At 43.1% G+C, this 19,903-nt stretch overlaps 1 protein-coding gene across 2 annotated transcripts in view; it reads left to right on the top strand.

Moving 5' to 3' along the window:
- Positions 1–19,903, top strand: part of LOC104577418 (SET-binding protein-like) — a 128,109-nt gene that overhangs the window by 32,524 nt on the left and 75,682 nt on the right. Inside the window, exons 2-3 of one of the 2 annotated variants that reach the window (XM_088537684.1) lie at positions 2,524–2,607; positions 12,423–12,464. In XM_088537684.1, coding sequence (XP_088393810.1) covers positions 2,524–2,607; positions 12,423–12,446 — 108 coding nt within the window. In that variant the 3' untranslated portion in view covers positions 12,447–12,464. Of the gene's footprint in view, positions 1–2,523; positions 2,608–12,422; positions 12,465–19,903 lie in introns of those variants that run through there. The other variant, XM_088537683.1, reaches the window with a different exon arrangement.

Raw genomic sequence — 19,903 nt, 5'->3', positions numbered from 1 at the left:
TAGATGATCTCTAGAGGTCCCTTCCAACCCTAAGCATTCTATGATTCTATAATCTGCTCTTAAATGGAGCTGCGACTGGCTGCAAATGTTGTCCATATGCTTTTTTTTTTTTTTTTTTTTTTTTTTTTCCCTCCTCTCATTCCCCTTTCAACTTAGACACCTAGCCCCAAATTAGGCAGCTGTTCGCAAAAGGACTTTTCCTAAAAAGTAGATGAAGGTAGCAGCTAATGCGGGCAGCACATTGAAAGAGGGAGATCTGCAGTCAGAGAATAAGATGGGATCATTCATTGAATGCTTTGTTTTCATTTGCTTTTTCTAGGGAACAGAAATATGCCCCCTGGAAATGCTTTCTTGTACTGTCAAGGGAAAAGGAAACTATCAAGGTTTGGGTTTGGATTCCCCCTCTACGCTTGGTTTTCCAAGTGATTATGGCCAACATCTTGTAATTCCTCTCTGTTACACAAAGCTCTTAATACTTCCCTCCTCTCTATGAGAACATTGCCTTTTTTTTTTGCCATGAGTTTAGCTTGCTTGGGAGTGTATCCAAGAAATGAGAAGTCAGAGAAGGGTCTAAAAATGGGAATTCTTCCTCATTTTGTGGTGTAAAAAAGGCTGGATTATCTTTTCCCACAGGGTGACTTTGCAGTAGATACTGAGACAAGTTGACTACCAGGAGGTCGTATATGGATCTAACTGCCTAAACACAGGCATATGTTGCCACTATAGACTCCCTGAGCTATCCTGCCCATCCATCAGCCGCTCATCAGGAACTCTGCAGGTCTCCTTTAGGTCCTCCTGGCTCAGACTTATCATATCTCAGATAGCCTGGGATGTCTAAAAAGTTTTCTTGGGTCAGTGGATCCCTTCCTACGCCTTGGTTTCTCACGTCTAAAGTAATAATTTAATGCAATTGTTCTGCCTGTTACTTTAATGGTTTTAGAATTTAAGATATTACACATTGAATCACTAAGGAATTGTAGTAAGGGGGCAAGAGCAAAATATTTTCAATAAATAGGAGCCGCAGGCAGAGACTGCCAGTTTTAAGTAGTTCCCCGGAAACACTGAATTCTGATAGTGTGTGATCAGGCCTGAGCATTTGAGTATTTTGGTTACATATCGGATCAGGGCACAGTCCTTTCAGCGTGCATTTGGAAAGAGCAGAAAGAATATATTTTGCATATTACTTGGCCTTGCCTGAGCTTTTGAGATGTTGGGGGTCACAAAATGAGAGACCCCAGCACACCTGTCAGGTTGCAGACTCCTGAGGTGATCCCAAGTTTATCTTCCTGTTTGTAATTCCTGCCACCGAGGGTCATCTCTCTGCTATGGCCTGACATTGAAGAATGGCTGCAATTCCTTTTAATCACATCCTTTCCCTTCCTCATCATTTAGGGCAGAGTGTTTCCACTTTGTTAAACTCATTAACTACTCTAATGTTGTAGTCTCCTTTTCCATAAAAATCCATCTGGCTGAAATCTCGCTGCTCTCCAAAGCTGCACACAAGTAGATTCCCCTTCTGTTGCCCAGCACATGCTGAAAGTGATTATTTTTCAGCTGGAGACTGCAGGTGTCTGAAAAAAGACAATGTCTTTGTATGACTCTGACGGAGAACGTGTAAATATGACGGGTTTATGGGGACTTGATTAGCCACGTTACTATCTGAGCTCAAGGGGTTTTTGAGAAAATCTAGAATCCAAGCCCCTTTCTACCAGGGTGATTTATGAAGTTCTCCAATTTGATAAGCTCTGATTATTCCTTGGTGAGGAACCGAAGTGATCCAAAAGATCCTCAGAACTGAATTGGATTAATGTGAGACATCCTGCTGCATGGATTATGCTCAGTCAACCTTACAGGTTGTCAGTGAAAAGGAGTTTATTGAGCTCAGGTTATTTCTCAAACTGTTGGCTGTGGCCAGAGGGAGCGGGAGGGGACTCCGTTTCCTCTGAAAGAAATCTCCACAGCATTTTAATGGTGATGTTGGCTCTGCTCGAGCAGACTGTAGTGTTTGATGAACGTAGGTGCTCTTGAAATCATGGCAAAGATTAGCCAGCGGTTACATGGACCAGTTCCACAAACATGGCTAAGTCACAGCTTTAGATCTGTATTTAGCTAAACCTAGTTAATCAGGAAGCACTAGCTTGGCTACAGTACACATTAATGCTGGTATATGAGGTTTTATTTCAAGTTACTTGAGCTTGGTCACAGCACTCGACTGTGATGGACACGAAGATATTGGGCTGTGTTAGTTCCTTTTCAGCTTGGCTTGTCCATATTCCCTGTATTTATTTCTGCACACCTTGCTTTCCTTCTGCCCCTTTCCTAGTCTACATGGCCTCCCTGATGCTGCTGCTGGTCTTTGAGGATGACTTGGCTGCACACAAGCTATTTCTCTGGAGCAGGGCATCTCCCAGCAGTGCAGGATGAGTCTCCCTTTCTTCACCCGCCAGCTGTCATAAATAAAAAACATCTTGGACTTTGATGATTCAGACTGTGATTATGTTTTTCTTGAATTATCTTTTGTAGAGAAAAGTCATTGGAGATGCAAAACTGCTCATGAGTTGTGGTTGCAGAAAAGGGAAAAATGCTCTGGTAAAAGACTCAGATCAGGTCAGTCAATACGTACCTTAACTAGTGGAAATAAAAGAATGTGTTAACGTTTGGTTCATTTGAATTGTGCTGTTGTATATCTGAGTTCCTGGACACAAATAGAGTCTTTGGCATGTCTGACAAAGATACTGCATTAATGCTTTTAAATTTGTTATTTGTAGAAAAACCCTCAAGTGAGATCAAGGATTCATTGCGCTAGGAGCTGTTAATGCCCTGGCCTGACTTATTCCCATCTGGTTTATTTATTCATGAATTCTGTTTCCTAATAATAATCCACTCTGGGCAATGTCATTCTTAAAGATTATTGAACTTCATTGCTGACTAAATGCACGCAACCTTTGGTCTCATGCTGTAGCTGTCTGGATGTGTGACAGTTACAGAGAAAAGCACCATTTGTTACATGCTTTTGTTCTGAAGTGACACCACCAAAAAGAACATTCTTTATTGAGGTTGCTAATTATAACCTCATTAAAAACTTGCTCACAAACAGAAAACTCATGGTTTCAATATTAATTGCCCAGAAGGAACAGTACCTTCTTCTAAAACTGGTCAAATTGACATCACTGTAGAGTTTTGCTGGTAGAGCTGAGCGATTGCCCGGGCTCAGACCAAGAGCCATCCAGAGGTCTGCTCACCTGGTTTTGGAGTGAAGTGATCTCTGAACCCAGAGATCATTCATACCGAAGATGGAGCAAAATTTGAGTTGGATAGACACATTTTATAAATATTGGATCATCCACTATGAAACATGTTGGTGTGAAGCAGTTGATTTCAAATGTTGAATCACTGGCTGACTTCTTTCATGCAGCTTGTGAACAACCCATCAGAGCAGGTATAGCCCTCAAGTGGATTCAAGCAGAGTCCACAAAGCTCCAGGAACTCCAGATAATTTACTGATGGGGAGAAGGACTGAATTCTTGGAAGGAGAAATGTTTTATTTTTTGTTTTAATCATTTATGTTCATAAGACCTAATTAATCATGATGCCTCTGAACCTCACTTTGTTATGATCTAAGAAGATCCGAGTGACTTCGATCGTGCAAACAGATCTATTTATCCTGCTATGGGCTCTGTTGTGAGTGCGCGGAAAATCTCGCTGTCAAGAACTGAATGTCCAAAAAGGAGACAGAGGAGTCCTAAAACTTTATTCGAATAAAGGGAGAGTCCACCGGGCATATCCCTGTGGGGTCTCTCAAATTGCTGGGGGACGCAGCCCCGCTTTTATCCTAATTTCCCGACCGAGGGACGCCCTCTCCTTTTCCCCATTGGCCAAGGTACTCAGAAGTTACAGCCTTCCCGGCCCGCCTACACCGAACTCCTGCCTCCTGCCATCTGTTCTCACCTGAGGTCACCTGACTCCTTTGTCCCCCTTGCTGAGGAATGTGGGGGAATTGCCCTATTTCCCTCCTTTGTAAAGGCCCCCACCTCTTGGCAGATGCTCTTTTTGTCCCACTCCCTCATGGCTCCACTCAGTCTCCCCTCCCTTTGTCCTGCCTCTTCAGCCAAACTGTGGAGAAATCCCCTTATTGATGAATACATAAACTTGAGCATTCCGCTCATGAGGAATTCTAGTTACATTTATAAATGCTTTGAAAGACTGAGTACTCTATTTTTCAAAATTAATATCTTTAAAATAACCAGTTTATTTATTGGCATGAGGCATACAACCTGTTCACCACTGAGACAAGGATTCATGTTGCTTTTCTTTAAAGAATAGCTTTCTGTTGGGTCAAATGGAGTCTTAATTTTCTCATCTTGAGCTTCTAATGCATCAGAAGAAAACTGATTTAGAAAAGGGGGGGGGGAGGAAAAAAAACCCAAACTAACACTGTTACCCATTGTACACTTCTGTATTTTGATGTACACTATTTGAATTGTCCTTGATATACAACAGGCTAGAGCATGGTCAGACCACAGACCCTGTATAGTGGAGATTAATAACAAAATGGGAACATTCGGATTGGAGAGAGGTTTTGACGAAAGCTGCATGTGGGACCTAAAACTCATTGATGACAACGCTTTAATTATAGAGCAGGCAGTAGTTTGGGGAGGAAAAAAATCCCATTCTGTTTAATATTTTCTGGGACCATAATAAATTATTTCTTTGCATTCACTTGCTTTCTGAAATCTAATTTTTGGTATCTGGTGATGTGTTGATGCTCTAAGTATTTGTGTTTTTTTTGCTGGTTCAGCTTTAAACTATAATGCAAAGTGCTAGATCCGGAGGCTGTAAAGAGCATTTATGGTGCCTGTGATTGGATCAGTATTTCAGAGGACAAGACGTAGATGGAGAGGAAGTTAGGGCAGGAGGGTGGCTGGCGAGAGTGGAGTATCTGCCTGTGAATGTAGGACCTCAGTGCAGCTTATAAATTATCCCCTGGGCCTTGTAGGTAAACACAGACTTCTATGGTGACAAGGACTGGGAAAGGCAAACACTCACTTATGATTGTAGCCTAATCCTTCAGAACACTAATTGTCAGAAAACCAAGGAAGCATTATTTTAGGAGCAGCTTGTTTCACTTTGTGAAGGGGAAAAAGAGCGTGCTGGATTTATTTTTGTTTGCTAAGGTCCTTCCCCCCAACCCATTCTCATTTTAAAGATTTACCTTCATTATTATTGTGCAGCATTTTTTTTTTGATCCTGTTTTGTGTTTTCCCGGGGTGAAAATGTAAATTTAGTTTGTTGTCATTTTCTTGAATGTGGTTATAAACGGGTGTGTGTTTTTATTTCATTGACTGTTGCAAGGTTTAGGACTAACCATCTACATCTCAGTGAAAGATAATGGTTTGCAAAAATTTGCCTTTTTTTTTTTTTTCCCTGTAACTTACTTTTCATATGAATTCAGAGTCTTGCAAAAAGTCGAGGTACGCTACTCTGGCGAAAAAAACATCCTTGGTTAAACCAAGTCACGATTCTGCAGCCGAAGATTCCACAGTTTGGGATTTCTCCAGCGTGCCTTTGGAGAAGGCTCTTTAATCTCCACCTGAAATGCCTTCCCCTGTGACGGGCAGCCAGCAGCACCTCTCCAGCTGGATGTTTTCCACGGTGCGGTCAACAGTGAATAAATCCCAACCCTCTTGCTGTACATATCAGACATCCCAGCAGACTCACATGGGGCTGGGATTTCACAACAGTCCCAACTTCACCTTGGATCCTCCCCAGAGTAGGAGAGGAACCGTAGGTGCGTGTCAGAGGACCTCCCAATTCCTGTCAGTTTGCACTCAAATCAAACCCTGCAAGCTGAGGTGAAGGGTGAAGTGGTGCAATAGAAATGTTAGGATCCCTAAACCCCTGTCCTTCGTCGTCTTCTGCTGTGGATAGTCTTGACGAAGCTTTGCCAGATGACTAAGAGGAGTCCCAAAAAGCGGCCATCTCCTGGCAGCAGCACAAAGCTCCTGCCCCACAAATGTCCTGCTGTAATTGCAAGGTTCATCTATGCCCTTCAGAGCGGTGATTAGTTTCCCCGTAATTTATGTCTCCCCATAAATTACCGTGCTGTTGCTTATTATCTGCAGCGCCTCCTTGTATGAGGGTGGCAGTCGGGGACGCAGATTTCCTCGTGCAAGGTGCTGTATTAACATCAAGCTGGGAGGATGCTTCCCAGAGTGTAGGGGGACGTTGTACAGGGGGGTGCCTTTGACTGTCCTTAACCCGGACTGAAAAGGCTGACGTGCAGAATCACTGAATTTCGGTAAACAACTTTTAAGGAAGTACCTCCTGTACTTGAGGAAGTTCCTAGGGCTGAGATACTGTTTTTAAATCTTGCGGTTAGGCGCTTGGATACCGGCATGGCAACCTATCAGCTCCATAAACGTCAATACAGGTTAATGCAGATAACCAATCATATTATTACATGATGCGCTGTTGCTATGGCTTGGGCTATGTATTCTGCTAATTAAAAGCTAATAAACGAGATCAGATGCAGCTTCCATGAAGTTTCGGGTCTGATTCTCCACACCGCTCTAAGTTTCCACGGCACCAGGAGAACACCCTGAGTAGGGATTCCCTACACCAGAGAGCGATTTCAGCTGTGTCTAGTGCCTTCTGAGGAAGGCAAAATGTCATTTGAAAAAAGGGGAAAAATGTGTGGGATGACAAATAATGTGTATATTGGAGATGTGCGTAAGGTTGAGAACTAGGAGTAGCAAAGAGCTCCACATCTTCAACAGATGAGAATCTGCCTGCTCAGGCTTTAGCTTTATTTGTTTCTCCCCTGCTTCTCCCCAAAGGTAGGCAGCTCCTTGGTGTTTTAAGTGCTCTTTTCCTTTGCTTTATTATTATTATTTTTCCTTTTCGCTTAGCTTTTCTGGTGGCTTATGTCAGCTCAAGTGTTACTTAGAGCTCCAGTCCTGCTGTCCTTCCGTGTGTTTGTTTTTGGTTTTAATATGATAAATGTGTGCCTTCTCTGGAAACGGTATCCACGCTCCAAAGTAATTATTTAGTGAATGGTGGATCCAGTTCATGTGGGCAAGGATCAGATTAATCATTATTAATCATGACCCCTCCGACAGTAACTTCATCCCTTGCCTAAGTGCTGCTCTTTATTAAGAAGCAATAACTATTAGGGACTGGTTGGGCCGCTGCTCCTGTTACACCATCAGAGTGCTCAGGACTTCTGGCAGGAGGCAGAGGAACTTGGTTCAAAATTAAAAATAGACACACATGGTGTCCATGTTCCAAAAATGAAGTAGGCAGCTTCCCTTGTGGGCTTCTTTGGCTTCATCTCATGTCCTCCTTTCCCCTGAAGCCTCCTGAGAACTGTTTTTCTTCAGAAGATTGAATTCAGTGTTGGGAATGAAATAACATCACAGATATTTTTTTCATTTATCTGTACTTTTTTTTCTTTTTGAAATTGGATAGACCCCACTGCAACCCAATACTCTTGGAGGCCAGAGCCACACAGTCCTTAAAAGGATAAGATTTTCATGTCCAGGCTGCAGCAGATTTCGGCAGCTGATGAGGCTTGAGTTGGCCTTGGCTTCCTGGGACTACGAATGTCCCCCAAATCAAACACCTTACCAGGACTTCAGGGTTTATTGAAAAACAACCTCAAAACCCTGTGTTCAGATGGAAAAGCACAACAGCATTTGCTTCAGGCACTAAGCTGTGAGAAGTCCAGCTGCTTTCTCCAGATCACCGGACTTGGCATTGCAGACCTGTGTATATAACCTGACCACTTGTGACACCAGGGATCTGCTGCTAGCAGGCAGTAATTTAATTCAGATTTATTGTGGTTTTCCTAGCCCTGCAAGCTTTTTTTCAGGAGGTAAGACCCTGCTGTTAATGGATGTCATCTTCATTACAGCACAATGACTTAAGTGCTGGATCAAAACTGGTCTCCCCAAGCCCCCACCTCAAAACAAGCCACCTTAATTACCTTTTAAAATGTTTTCTTTGACCGTATGGAGATCCAGGACAAAAATCCTTTAGAAGAGAGCAAAGGAAAGAAAAACTTTGTTGGTCTCCATCTCCTTCCTCAATACCTGGAGGGTAGCAACAGGAATTTGGAGCAAATTTCTTTTGATCTCTGTCAAAGTTGTTGCGGGAGTAACATGGTTTAATGTTTGAAGGAGTTTACTGAAGAATAAAAGTAACAGCAAAGCCAAAGGGCCCAATACAAATTATCTGGTAAACCACTGTTAAATTTTACGTGCTCTGAGCTACTGATAATTTCACGTCTTTTTTTTTTTTTTCTTTTTCCTTTAAAGGAAGAGAGGGGGAATATGGGAGGAGGGAAGGAGGGTTAAAAAGTGTAAAAATAAACCCACTTCTTTAAATAGCTAGCTGGCCTGGACTGAACTGTGCCAGAGCTAAGTTCCCTTAGCAGCCATTGCTGCAATATCAGCAAGCCTGGATTGCATCCCCACAGTGTTAGCGTTTCTCTCTGTTAAGAGGAGTAGTAGGAGAAAAAATAAATGAAAGTAGTAGCTAAGTGTTGGAGGTCCACAGGAGGGAGAAAGCAGAAGGAAAAAGTGAGAGGAGAGGAGGAGTCAATGTATCGTCATCTGTTGTCTTCTGCTCTGAGCGTATGGCAGAGTTTGACTCTTGGATTGCTCAAAAATCATTGGATTCTGCCCAAGTTATGAAAAGCTGAAGCAATATCAAAAGCACAAAGAGCAAAGTCATGAATTGAGGTGTCGAGGCAGGAGGCACCTTTAAAAATGCTTCTTTCATTGAGCGAAGCAAGCTAGGTGATCGTACAAGAAAAGCAGGATCATAGGGGACATCCCTGGGTCAGCAATTCCCTATAGCACCACTCGTAAAGGTGCCCCTTTTGGCACCAGCGCCTCCTGAAAGCAGCATTTGGGCCTCTGTATTTATGTTGACTTCACTGTTTGTCTTTTGCTCTCCAAGTCCTCGAGCATGTGATACTTCTGCGTCTCATTACTGCCACTTGGTGAAAGGTTTTTTTCCCTATGACATGAGTGTTGATCTCCATGAGGTGGACCCTTTTTGCTTGTCCATTCACCCGCCAAAATTCACTTGCTACTGGTGGTGCCCCAGGAGGAAACATGTTCCACTTGATGAATCAAAGCAGTGTAGAATATTTAATCTGCAAAAACAAAGAAAAACTTGAAATCTCTTCCTCTCCATGACATTTGACTTTAGAACAAGAAATGTTTGAAGGGTGGGTTCACCAGTTACCTTTTCTCTGGACCACCCAAATTCCCAGAGCAGCTGTACCCTGGTGATCATTGAAAATAGTGCTAAGCATCTGTGTTGATGATGGTTTGGGGAGTTTTTTTCTGTTTGTTTTTGTTCGTTTGTTTTGTGCAATTGAATGAGTTGTGAATCGGAAGCTGTATGGAGAAGTCCCCATTCTTCAGTTTTATATAAGTTTTAGAGGTATCTTGCTATGAAAGAAACTTCTCAGATGTAAGCTTGTGAGTGGAAGAGCCTGAGGTCGTGGGTGTCTTGTGCAAGTTCAGCTGTAGCGGGTGTGTGTTGAGGTGGGTTACACCTCTCTTCACACAATGCCAATGGAAACCTGACATTTCTAATGACCTTCTGTAATTGCCTATTTCCATTTCTCCCTCGGTTTATGAATAGTCTTCTACTCACTTCAAGAGTTTCCCACCTTGTGGTCTCCTCTTACAGTTCATATCAATTTCCACATGGGCTGGGCTTCCTGTGAAGTGTAGACTGAAGTTAAATAGACTCTCCTTTCTACAGGAAGAGGGTGGTGGGGAAAAAGAACTACCAAAAAACTTACCATGCCCTTTTCCAGGAACAGCTCCAGAAATGGCAGTCACTAAAGTGTTTTTTCCTCAGAGTCGGTTCTGAACACGGGCTCCACCATGATGTTCTGCCCCTGCTAGCAAGGCAAGACTTAGGGCTGGCCTTTCATGGTGAGGGATGATCCCATGGCACTTTCCCTCCTGAATTGGAGTACGCAGCTCTTGGCAATGGATATTTTGTCGAGATTCCAATTCAGGAAATGTATTCTGCCAACTCGACTTGACCCCGTGTGTTCAGCGGGATACATTATTCTTCCTGCCATAAATTGCTGTGTACTACCACCTTGTATTGATAAGTTCTTTGTTCCATCTCAGAGGTAGTTTCATTTCAGTGCTGGGTGAAGTGAGTCAGGCCAGTTTTAAAAAGCAATTTGAGAGCCATCTGAATGAAAAGTGCTTCACACATGAAAAAATTAGTGTTATCAATTGTCATCGTCAACCTCAAGTCCTGAATTTGAAAGGGTCATTTATACTTGTCAAAGGCAAACACCCGTGAGCATGGTAAAAGGGAGCTAAAGCAGCCAAAGAAAATGCTGCCTCATGTCATTTCAGGTGCTGGAATCCAAGGGAGTATTAATAACTATTTTGTTCTCTTCGTTGATCTCCCTATGTGGATGGAGGGAGAAGTGTTGCTTTAGCAGCTCACCTGCTCCTGCAAGACTTGGAGCAGACAACATGCATGTGAGTGGGTTGCGGTGAAAAGGCAAAGGCATGAGTGAAAAAGGAGTACATTAAGATTTGGATCAGTCCCTTTGAGAAAATGCTGCTCCCAGTTCTTGAGTGGAAGATTTTGGACGTCTTATAACACATGATTGCACCCATTTTTAACTCCCAATATCCCAGAGTAAGTGTCGAGATAAGATGAAATTCAAGTCCTGCATCTCAGCAGGTCACCTGTCAGGTGTTCTGCCATACATAGAGATCTGCATTCAGAAGATGTTCCATTAAACCATTAGTTATTCAAGGAAAAGAATTTGATCTTCTAAGCAAAGGCCTGGGTGGTGCAAGGATATCCCACATAGAACAATATTTTGGGGGCTTTGTTCAATGGAGTTTTCCAGTGACTCAGGTGATGACTCTTCCTGACTTTCTCATGGGAGCCTGCTCTGCTGCTGAATTGACCATGCTGATAGGAGTATTTTTGCATTTCTCCATCTAAGCAGTCCTTTGTTAATTATTTCTCTTTAATCTTCCTTATATCCTATTTGGTGAATTTCTTATCTGTGTCTACAAGTCTGAATTGGCAAGCGATTAGTGACAGACTGAGATGCATGTGTACCCTGGGCTTAGAATTTGATTGTAGGGCCAAAGTCACTTTTTAAAACATACCTCCTGGAATCCACTTAAAAGCTCTGTAAAGACAAACAAACAAACAACAACAACAACAACAAAAAAAAAAACAGAAACAAACCCAAGAACCCCCCCAAACTCTTAACTAAAGTGGTATTTGAGAGAAAAATAAAACCTGTTGCAGGGGGAAATTGTTCAAGCTGTAACTTGAAAGTCAATATAACAGGACAATTTTCTTCTATAAGACTAGGTGGGATAAGAAGTCATTCAGCATCTACTGAGTCAGCTCACTTGTCAGTGCTTGAGTCTGCCACAGGTTTTCTACACAAATAAACACATGATTTAATTCCCACCAGACCTCATCTCTTTATTTGGGAAGCACTGGAATCAGCACAGATATCCTTCATGCTAAAGACCAGGGAGTACTCAGTTATGAGAGTGCTGTAAGCCTTGCCAGAGGTAGATTAACACCTGCTTGAAATATGGCATAGTATCTCGACAGAGGGGATGTTTTATTCTTTTTTTTTTTTTTTTTAAATGTCATATCTTAAAAAGAACCAGACACAAATCTGATCTAACGTAGGAGAAAAAGGCATATGTTTGCTGCAGGACTAAATCCCCTCTGCAACTGGTTCCAGCCTACAGAATATATTTACATCTGAGTTATAAACCCTCAAAACCAGTCAACATAGTTTTAACTAACAGAGCACTACTAAGGTACTGCTATAATGGGATCATTCTGCTATGGCTCATGGGCACATTTTAAGTGTCATCAATTTAGCCTGCAACTGAAGGCTGTTAAGTACAAACTGTTATAGCAACTGCATCTTACATGCAAGAATGATTGAATATTGATGGATTTTTTTGCTGGGAGAAAATATGGAGAGAAAAATGAAAAGCCACAGGAAACCTCACTGTCCTTCCTCAAATAATTATGTGTTTTTGGAGGGCAGCAGAATCAGTCTAGCAGCTATGTGTTGGTGCAGGACGCAGGGAAATCAGCTCTCCTTCTCTGACACTGCTCTATCCTATAAACTTACTTTATTTTATCCTGGTTTTCCCTCCAAGTGCTGTCTTTTTAGGAAAGTGAGTTCTTTCTCACAGTGGTTATTTAACTCTGTTGTTGGGATGGCTTAGACTTTGCCTGGGAGATGTTGTCCTTAGCAAATAGGGAAAAGCTCTGAAGGGTGATGCTTTATTCCACCAAAGATACCCATCATGATCACTTTGGTGGTTGGTGTCAAGCTTTAAAAGGAGCTCAGTTTGTTTTGCAGAATCGTATATCAGGGATGGGATCAGGAAAAGCAATAAAATTAGCTTCTCCAGTTCACCATTCCCTGGATTGCAAGATGATGAGGTGGTACCAAAGTTTCCATTTGGCTTCAGATACTTGTGTTGTCTCTAGAAGTTATGGGACAGGTCTTGAACCAGCATCATGAGGCTGCCGAAGTCGCTGTGTGCACAGGAGGACCCTGGGCTGCTGGGCGGCTTCCCCAGGCTTCTGCGTTCCCCCCTGCTGCGAGATCTGAGCTGCTGGGCGTGGAAAACAAGGGAATGGTTCCTGCTGAGTAGCAGTCTGCAAAAGCTTTTACGTGCTCTTTCTCTCCTTATCAAGTCTCCCTAAAGAGGCTGCCAGGTGAAGAAACTCTCCATATTCGTTTTGAAGAGGTGCTAGGATGAGGATGGCATTTCAAAATCAATGCTAGGGCTCATACACCAAAGAGCAAATGGGAGAGTCATTATAAGTTGCTTCTCATCTCTAATTCCCCATATTCATAACTTAAGCCCTGTCATTTGGATTTATCCTCTATAGCCTGCAGTGACACTGGGAAAAGTCCTTCTTTTTAATTCTGTGGCAAAAAAACAAATCAAACAAACAAAAAACCCAACACTGCAGCACTGCAGGGTAGGATCATATTCCCACAGAAGTTTAGGACTTAAATGTTTCATGTCGGGCACCAGATTTTGCTGTCTTCTTCCCCTCTCATCTGTCTCCCTTCTCCCTCCTCTGCTGCTGCACATCAATCATCCTCTTTCCTAGAGGCAAGATTACAAACGGTGTATTCCCAGATTGAACTGGTGCTGTAGGATGCAGCCAGTGCTTGTCTTGCTATTGCGCTGTCTTCCTAGATGCCATTGCTAAATGTAACAAAAGGCTTTTGCTGATGGGAGGGCTGCAGCTAGAGGGGATGAAGTGATGGGAAGGGCAGTCTAAGAAAGACCTCATCTTTGGGATGTTCAGCCGATCCCCTGTATCTCCATCTGCTTCTCATGGTGGCTTTCTAAACGTTTCTTTCCTTTGTTACTTATCGATTTGTGTTATCTTGCCACTGAAAGCATCATAAATATGGTTTCCTCACCAGCAATATCGTTAATAGTGACCTGGAAATGGACCTTAGACCTGATTCAGCCAACTCAGCTGAACTTTTCATTGCGTGTGAAGGATTGGTGTTGAATTAACTCATGACTCCGAAACAAGGAAGACTTCCTGCATAGGTTGCTTTTTTTGAGAAAATACTACAAGCTCAAATGCAATTCTGCTAGGCAAGCTTCTTGAGAGACTTGGGGCTTTGTTGGTTCTTTTGGTTTGGAAGTCAAGAGCGTGGTCAGAAGAGGAGGTGTGTTACACACCTCCAGAAAAATGCTGTGGTAGTATATATGTTCAGGAGAAGCTGATGAACAACAGTTGACTTCTGGCAAGCCAGGGCAATGGTGACTTCTTCTAGCAGCATCGTCTTCCTGCTTTTGTGCCTATTGAACCCAGCTGGAGACTGCATGATGTTCTGCTGGCAAGTTCTCTGGTGGAAACGCAATACTTTCTCTCATCTGCTAAGCCCTTATTAAACCCCATGACCACACTATTACTTTTTCTAACTCCCCTCTGGACTTTGAATTACGCTGCAGTGAACTGAGCACATGTGAGTAAGAGCTTAAGGTCTCACTCGCTTGGGTGGTCTCATTAAAAAGACCAGGTTCGCTGCCTTGGCTTCAGAGCCATTCTAAACACTGCTGCTATTTTTCTTCCCCCAGCATTTCTCACCTGCCTTTTTTTTTCCCTTTTCTTTTCTTTTCTTTTCTTTTCTTTTCTTTTCTTTTCTTTTCTTTTCTTTTCTTTTCTTTTCTTCCATGCCCAATCTATTAATACGCATTTTAACCAGTTAACTTTGGAACCAAAATATTAACTGCGGAGGAGGCAGCTTTTCTGAAGGTTCATAAAATATGTATCAGAGCTGGGAATATGAAATGCTCCCATTTTACAGTGGACAAAACGTATAAAGCACTGAGTGAAAATTGAGAGGGACCCAACTCAAACCTCTGAAAAGGTTTGCCAGCTCCAACGCGCTGTATTTATTTTGCCTCAGAGCACTCCATCCCGGTCCAGATGAGGTTATTTGGTTGGAGGCACATGTGTCCGCCGGGAGGCCAGAGAAGCCTGCGGGATGCTCCAGTCCCTCAGTGCTGAGCTGCCAGGGAGCAGCGGTGGGAGCGGAACTGGCAGCCCGGCCCTGTGTTGATGCTGATGCCGGAGTGTAACCACGGGGTGGAGGCGTCGTCATGTTTAGGTTGACGTCTTTTGAGGCAAGCGGGGCAGTGTGGCTTTTGTGACCTGAGCTGTGCGCCGGGTAGGGTAAGTGGAGGCCATGCTCAACGTGCTCCAAGACTTTGGGGATGGGGCTCTGGGTACAGATGGGGTGTCTGCAGTGATACAGCTACATGCAGCACAGAGCCTGTATTTCTTTAGCTCTGTTCTGTCTCTCATCTTGCCCTCTTTAACCCATGTCTTCTCCGCACCTGATACCCGCTGAGCACCATTTTCCTTCCACCTCTTCCTGCTCCTGTACCTTTACTTCTCCTCAACAAGACTAATAGCTTGACCATGTTGGGACATATCTGCAAAATGTCACTTTTTCCCTCCTGGAGTGCCATCCCCGTCTCTCCTTGCTCCGTCCCGGCCATCAGGAAAGGTTTCTGTGTCCTCCAAAAGGAGCCCTGGCTGCCCCTCTTCCCCCTTCAGCCTCCCTGCCAGCAGTGCGTTTGCCAACACTTTGCACGAGGAAGCCGCCTCTATAAAAATAAACCATGTTCAAATCCGAGAGACAGAAACCATGCCAGCCTCGCACTTTGTTATTGGAATGGCAACCTATTTGATTCCCATTTGCAAATGGTAGCCTGTGTATGGTCCTCACTGCGTGGCCCTTCTCCCCACATGCTTTTGAGCACAACTGCAGGTTCTCTGAGCCTGTTGCTGAGTCTGCTCGGTGGTTCGCTCGCTGTAAGCCCCAGACCATGGGGGCAGATGCCTGCTTTGCAAATAAAGCACAGAAAAAAGCCTGTTAAGTCGCTGCCTTAATTGCCTGGTTGCTCCCTGTCACCACGGGGTTGCCATCTGCAAGCGGCTTGAGCCTCTTCTTGCATTGGTTTCACCTTTGTGAGTTTTTGCAACTTCTACCCTGCTTTTATTGCTGATTTCCAGAAGGGAAAGAGGAACCAGCCCTGTATTTCTTCCTTTCATCCTCAGAGACCACGTGGGCATTGCCAGGAGTCAGCAGAATGTGCCATACAGCACCTCCAACAGTAGTGGGACCTCACTACGCAATCCAGCCTTGAGGTCTTTGGGAAGAGACTGGATTTCCCGGGAGATGTCTCTATTAAAAAACAAGGAAGAAGTGGGGTGAAGGAAGAGAAGGAATGCTTTCTCACCAGCAGGATGAATGCTGCATTGCCACGTTCTTGGAGGGAGCCCAGCTGCGCTGCGGTGGCTGCTCACCTCCAAGCTGCACGTGGTTATATGGGGTCTCAGCTGGTCGCAGCAGCAAGGGGCCCCAGGAGGGCTTGGGAGGGGGGACACAAACACAAGGCCCACGCAGGAGCTGCCTGTATTGACTTTCACTTGATTTACTGGAGCAATTGAGTTTGTCAGTGAAATGCGAGATGGGCTCAATCAGCTGTCACACTGAGACACTCCTGTCACTACTGTCAATAGCTTCGAGTTTCTGATCCTTTCTCAGATTAGCTTGGTGCCAGAACATCAAATGAAAAGCTGTTTGGAGGATGAGGAGGGGAGAAACTCTAGGCAGTTACCTAGGAATCGGTTTGCAGACTTCAAAGCACTGTCCGTTTTATTCTGAGGGTGTAGAGCAGCGCATGAGGAGCAGTAATATGTTTGGAGTGTAACTAACTTAGACGCTCCTCTTGAGCCCAAGTTCACTTGCAGCCTGGTAGGCAGAGCCCAGAGAAGAATAGGGACATTTCTCCTGGTGCAGCCAAACAGCAACCCGCATGAATGCGGATGCTCTTCTTCCCCTGGAAGACCCGCACTTTAACTTGATGGAATAACTTGCTTTTCTTAGCTTACCTTTTATCTTGAAGGATTCTTCTACATTTCGCTTGGCACTGAAATGGAGCCACTTCTGGTAGCGACGGGTCACAGGAAAACAACACCCACCACAATAAAATGGGAATCAAAAGAAAGGCCATGGATTCTGGCAGATTGGATAAAAAGCGGGTTGGCGAGGGGTTTCCAGGCCGTCCATCCAAGGAGTTTTCTTTCAGTGCTGAGTGTTGAGGGTGGGTTTTTTTTCGAATAGCAAATCAAGAGCTATGTGGCCCATTAAGTTCTTCCAAAACCTTTTACTTGAGGTTTAACTAGTTGGATCTTTGGATCTGGGACATCCTTTATCATGAATATTCCTATCATCAGGGATGTCAAAACAAATATTTTATTTTTGCAAAGATTAATCCATCAGGAAACTTTTTTTAATGATTAAAACAAACAAACAAACAAACTCCAGGAGCGAGCAGCTCTTTCCTTTGTTCAGCTGAAACAGTTTGTAGCAAGGTGAATTCACCCATTTGCACAGATACCAAGAGGGTAATGTTAATCCTATTAGAAAAATAATCTACCCCCCCCCCAAAAAAAAAAAAAAAAAGGAATGGGAAGGGAATCCTTTTGAGGCAAATTCACTGAATAATTCTTGTGAATCTACTCTTTTCTCCTCAAGGTTGAGATGATAAGCCTTTTGCTATAAATATGTGAATTACAAAGCTTACTATTTTCCTTTTATTAAGATTTTAAGGAAGGGAAAGGCCATGTTCCGCCTCATCTGTGCAATTTCTCCAGGGTTGTGTCTTTTAGAGACTGCTCCATTAAGATGGAGCAGGTCATTAAAATGCTCCAGAGACTAGAACATTAAGATGGACCATCTCCATCTCAACGGGAGGGACAGTGTCACTGGTGAGGATTGACTTGCACAGTCCTTATCTGTGTTATTTTCCTGCATTGCCATGTTAACATGACTGATGGGTGATGAAATTAAGGCAGATGGGCAATGATTGGCCCAAGGTGGCATTGCCATCAGTGCAGGCCTGGGAGAGGTGTAACCCATTATTTATATTAACATTAATTATTATTAATTAATAATAACAATGATATAAATAATGAGGTTAAAAGCCTTTCTTCTTGAGGGGAGGTGAAAAGGGAGCAGAAGCAGAGCTGCTACTCAGCTTCCTGGCTTTTCCAGGAGTTGCAAAGAGAGTGCAAAGGGTATTGCAGGATATGTCAGAGTATTTAGGCTTGACTTATTTGCCATCCTGTGTTATTCCCTCACAGATATATTTCAAAGAAAGTGTTTAGCTGGAGCTGGTGATCTCATGTATAGTTTAGGTTTCCTGTGATGAATCCCCAGTTTGGTCATTTGGGCTGTGGCAGCTTGCAAGGTTGCAGCTCCCTGGCTGCCTTGGACTGAATTCATTTCAGAGGAGGAGGATTTTCAGTGTATCAATAAAAACATATTTATTTTAATGATTTGCAAAGTTGTTCCCCACATTTTCTGCTTAGTAATGTTTGAAGCTGGAATCTGTGTGTATGCTTACATATGTACATATGTGCTTGGGTCTATGAGATGTGAGGCCAAAGGTAATTCCATTTACATCTTTCTCTTAAGTAACATAGTTGCTCTTGGATCATCTAAAAAGTGTTTCCATTTAAAATTTTATTCCCCCTGGTATCGTATTTGCTTCTATGGAAAGGATGCTCACAGCATAGTTGAAGTTAAGATCATATTTTGTATTGAAGAGACCATTTTACTTGTAAAACATCATTCTGAGCTGTTCCTGATTATATAACACACTTTTCTTCCTCCATCACTTCTTTTCTTCACCCCATCTTCAGCATTTAGTCTCTGCAGACTCATGTACAACAATGAACAGCTTTCGTTCTCAGCGGGCCAAGGTTCCTCGCTTGGCCGATTCATTTTGGTCTGATGGAGCATTTCCATCCGAATCTCTCCCTCCTGCCCCTGTTGTGCACTTAGCACTCAGCTAGATACAGGAATGGCAGGACGACTGGTTTGCGTGGGTTGAGCTTTGGTTTGGGACATGCACAGGCAGTTGCTGTCATCTTTACGAAGAACATTATGATGGGAGGTGTGCAGTGTTTTGTTTTCCCATTTTCTTTCCTTTTCTCTTTAAGTCTCTGTAGCTGCATCCATGAGGCTGAATTTCTAACCCTCAAAAAGTCACAAGTCACATAAATAGTATCTAAATTGCAGGACTTTTGAGCTAATCCTGTATTTTTGGCCCATGCTCTTCAAATATTTTGATGTTAGCACTATTAGCAACTCCAGTGATAAGTCTGCTGGTAGTGGCTCACATATAGGTACAAACTTTAATCAAGGGGATGTGATTCACCACCAAATAACTATTACTTCCATGTTCCAACTGCAACATGCTTTCCCTGTAGCAGCTGGGTCCTTTTAGTAAATACAATAGAGACATTGGCCTGTTCCTCTGTTTCCTTATTCAGTTCCCAAGGCAATTTTTTTTTAAAATGAACTTATTAGTTTTGATAACCCCACCTGCTCTTTCATATTACAATGCAAATGTTTTTTTTATATCCTATATGAGTATTTTTTCCCATAAAAAAGATAAGTGTGATTTTCACTTTTACAATCTAAAGTAACAGTAAAAAATAAACATTATGATCTAAGATATGATATACAGTAAGGAGGGCTACAAGCTTTCAAACTGTTTCAAACACTAGCCACAAAACTACTGCTCCGTTTTTAAAATTGGACTGAAATTCTGAATTGACAATAGGTCTTTCAGTTTGTCTTCTGATTTCTGAAGCTGTAAGGAAGTTTGGAGTCATGTTTTAAAGGTTTTATCTTCAGCACACGGTTCAGAAATTATCACTCAACCCAGACGATGGGACACAAGAAACAAAAAAAAAAAAAAAAAGAAAATTCACAGGAAACGTTACATTTGTGCGAATTGGGAACAATATTATTTCAAAAAAAAAATCCCATCAAGTTGATGCACATCTAGTAAGCATTGCGCTGTCTTGGGAGAAAAGCTTGAGGTAATGCAGTTAGATAGCAGGAAAATGAGTTTGTGCCAACCTGAAATTTGGCTGGAAAGGTCACCGAGTCCCTTCATAATCAGATTATCATCCCATGCATCTTAAATATTGCTGTCCAAAGAGGCTTCTGTGTTCAGTAGATCATTTCCTGGCCTCCTGGATGGCCTTCACTAAGTTGCAGAGCCCTCTTTCCCCTGTTTCTCCATGCGTTAAGCAGGTACCACCAACTACTCCAAGCGTCATGGAGCCAGGCGCTGACCAGGCCCTCAGTGACCCCACCATGGCAACACTAGTAGAAGGTGAACTATCAAGAGGACTTTGCTGGTATGGGGGAAGAGATTGTTCCTTCCTTGGCAGTCGGGATATGCGTGTGGCTCTCTGTAATGCTGTGTGTTCATGGCACTCGAGC

The sequence above is a fragment of the Tinamus guttatus genome, unplaced genomic scaffold (genome assembly GCF_059628265.1).
Source record: "Tinamus guttatus ecotype Peru unplaced genomic scaffold, ASM5962826v1 Tinamus_guttatus_pri_ptg000847l, whole genome shotgun sequence".
In the NCBI taxonomy this organism is placed as follows: Eukaryota; Metazoa; Chordata; class Aves; order Tinamiformes; family Tinamidae; genus Tinamus; species Tinamus guttatus.
This window is presented reverse-complemented; position numbering and strand designations above follow the sequence as displayed.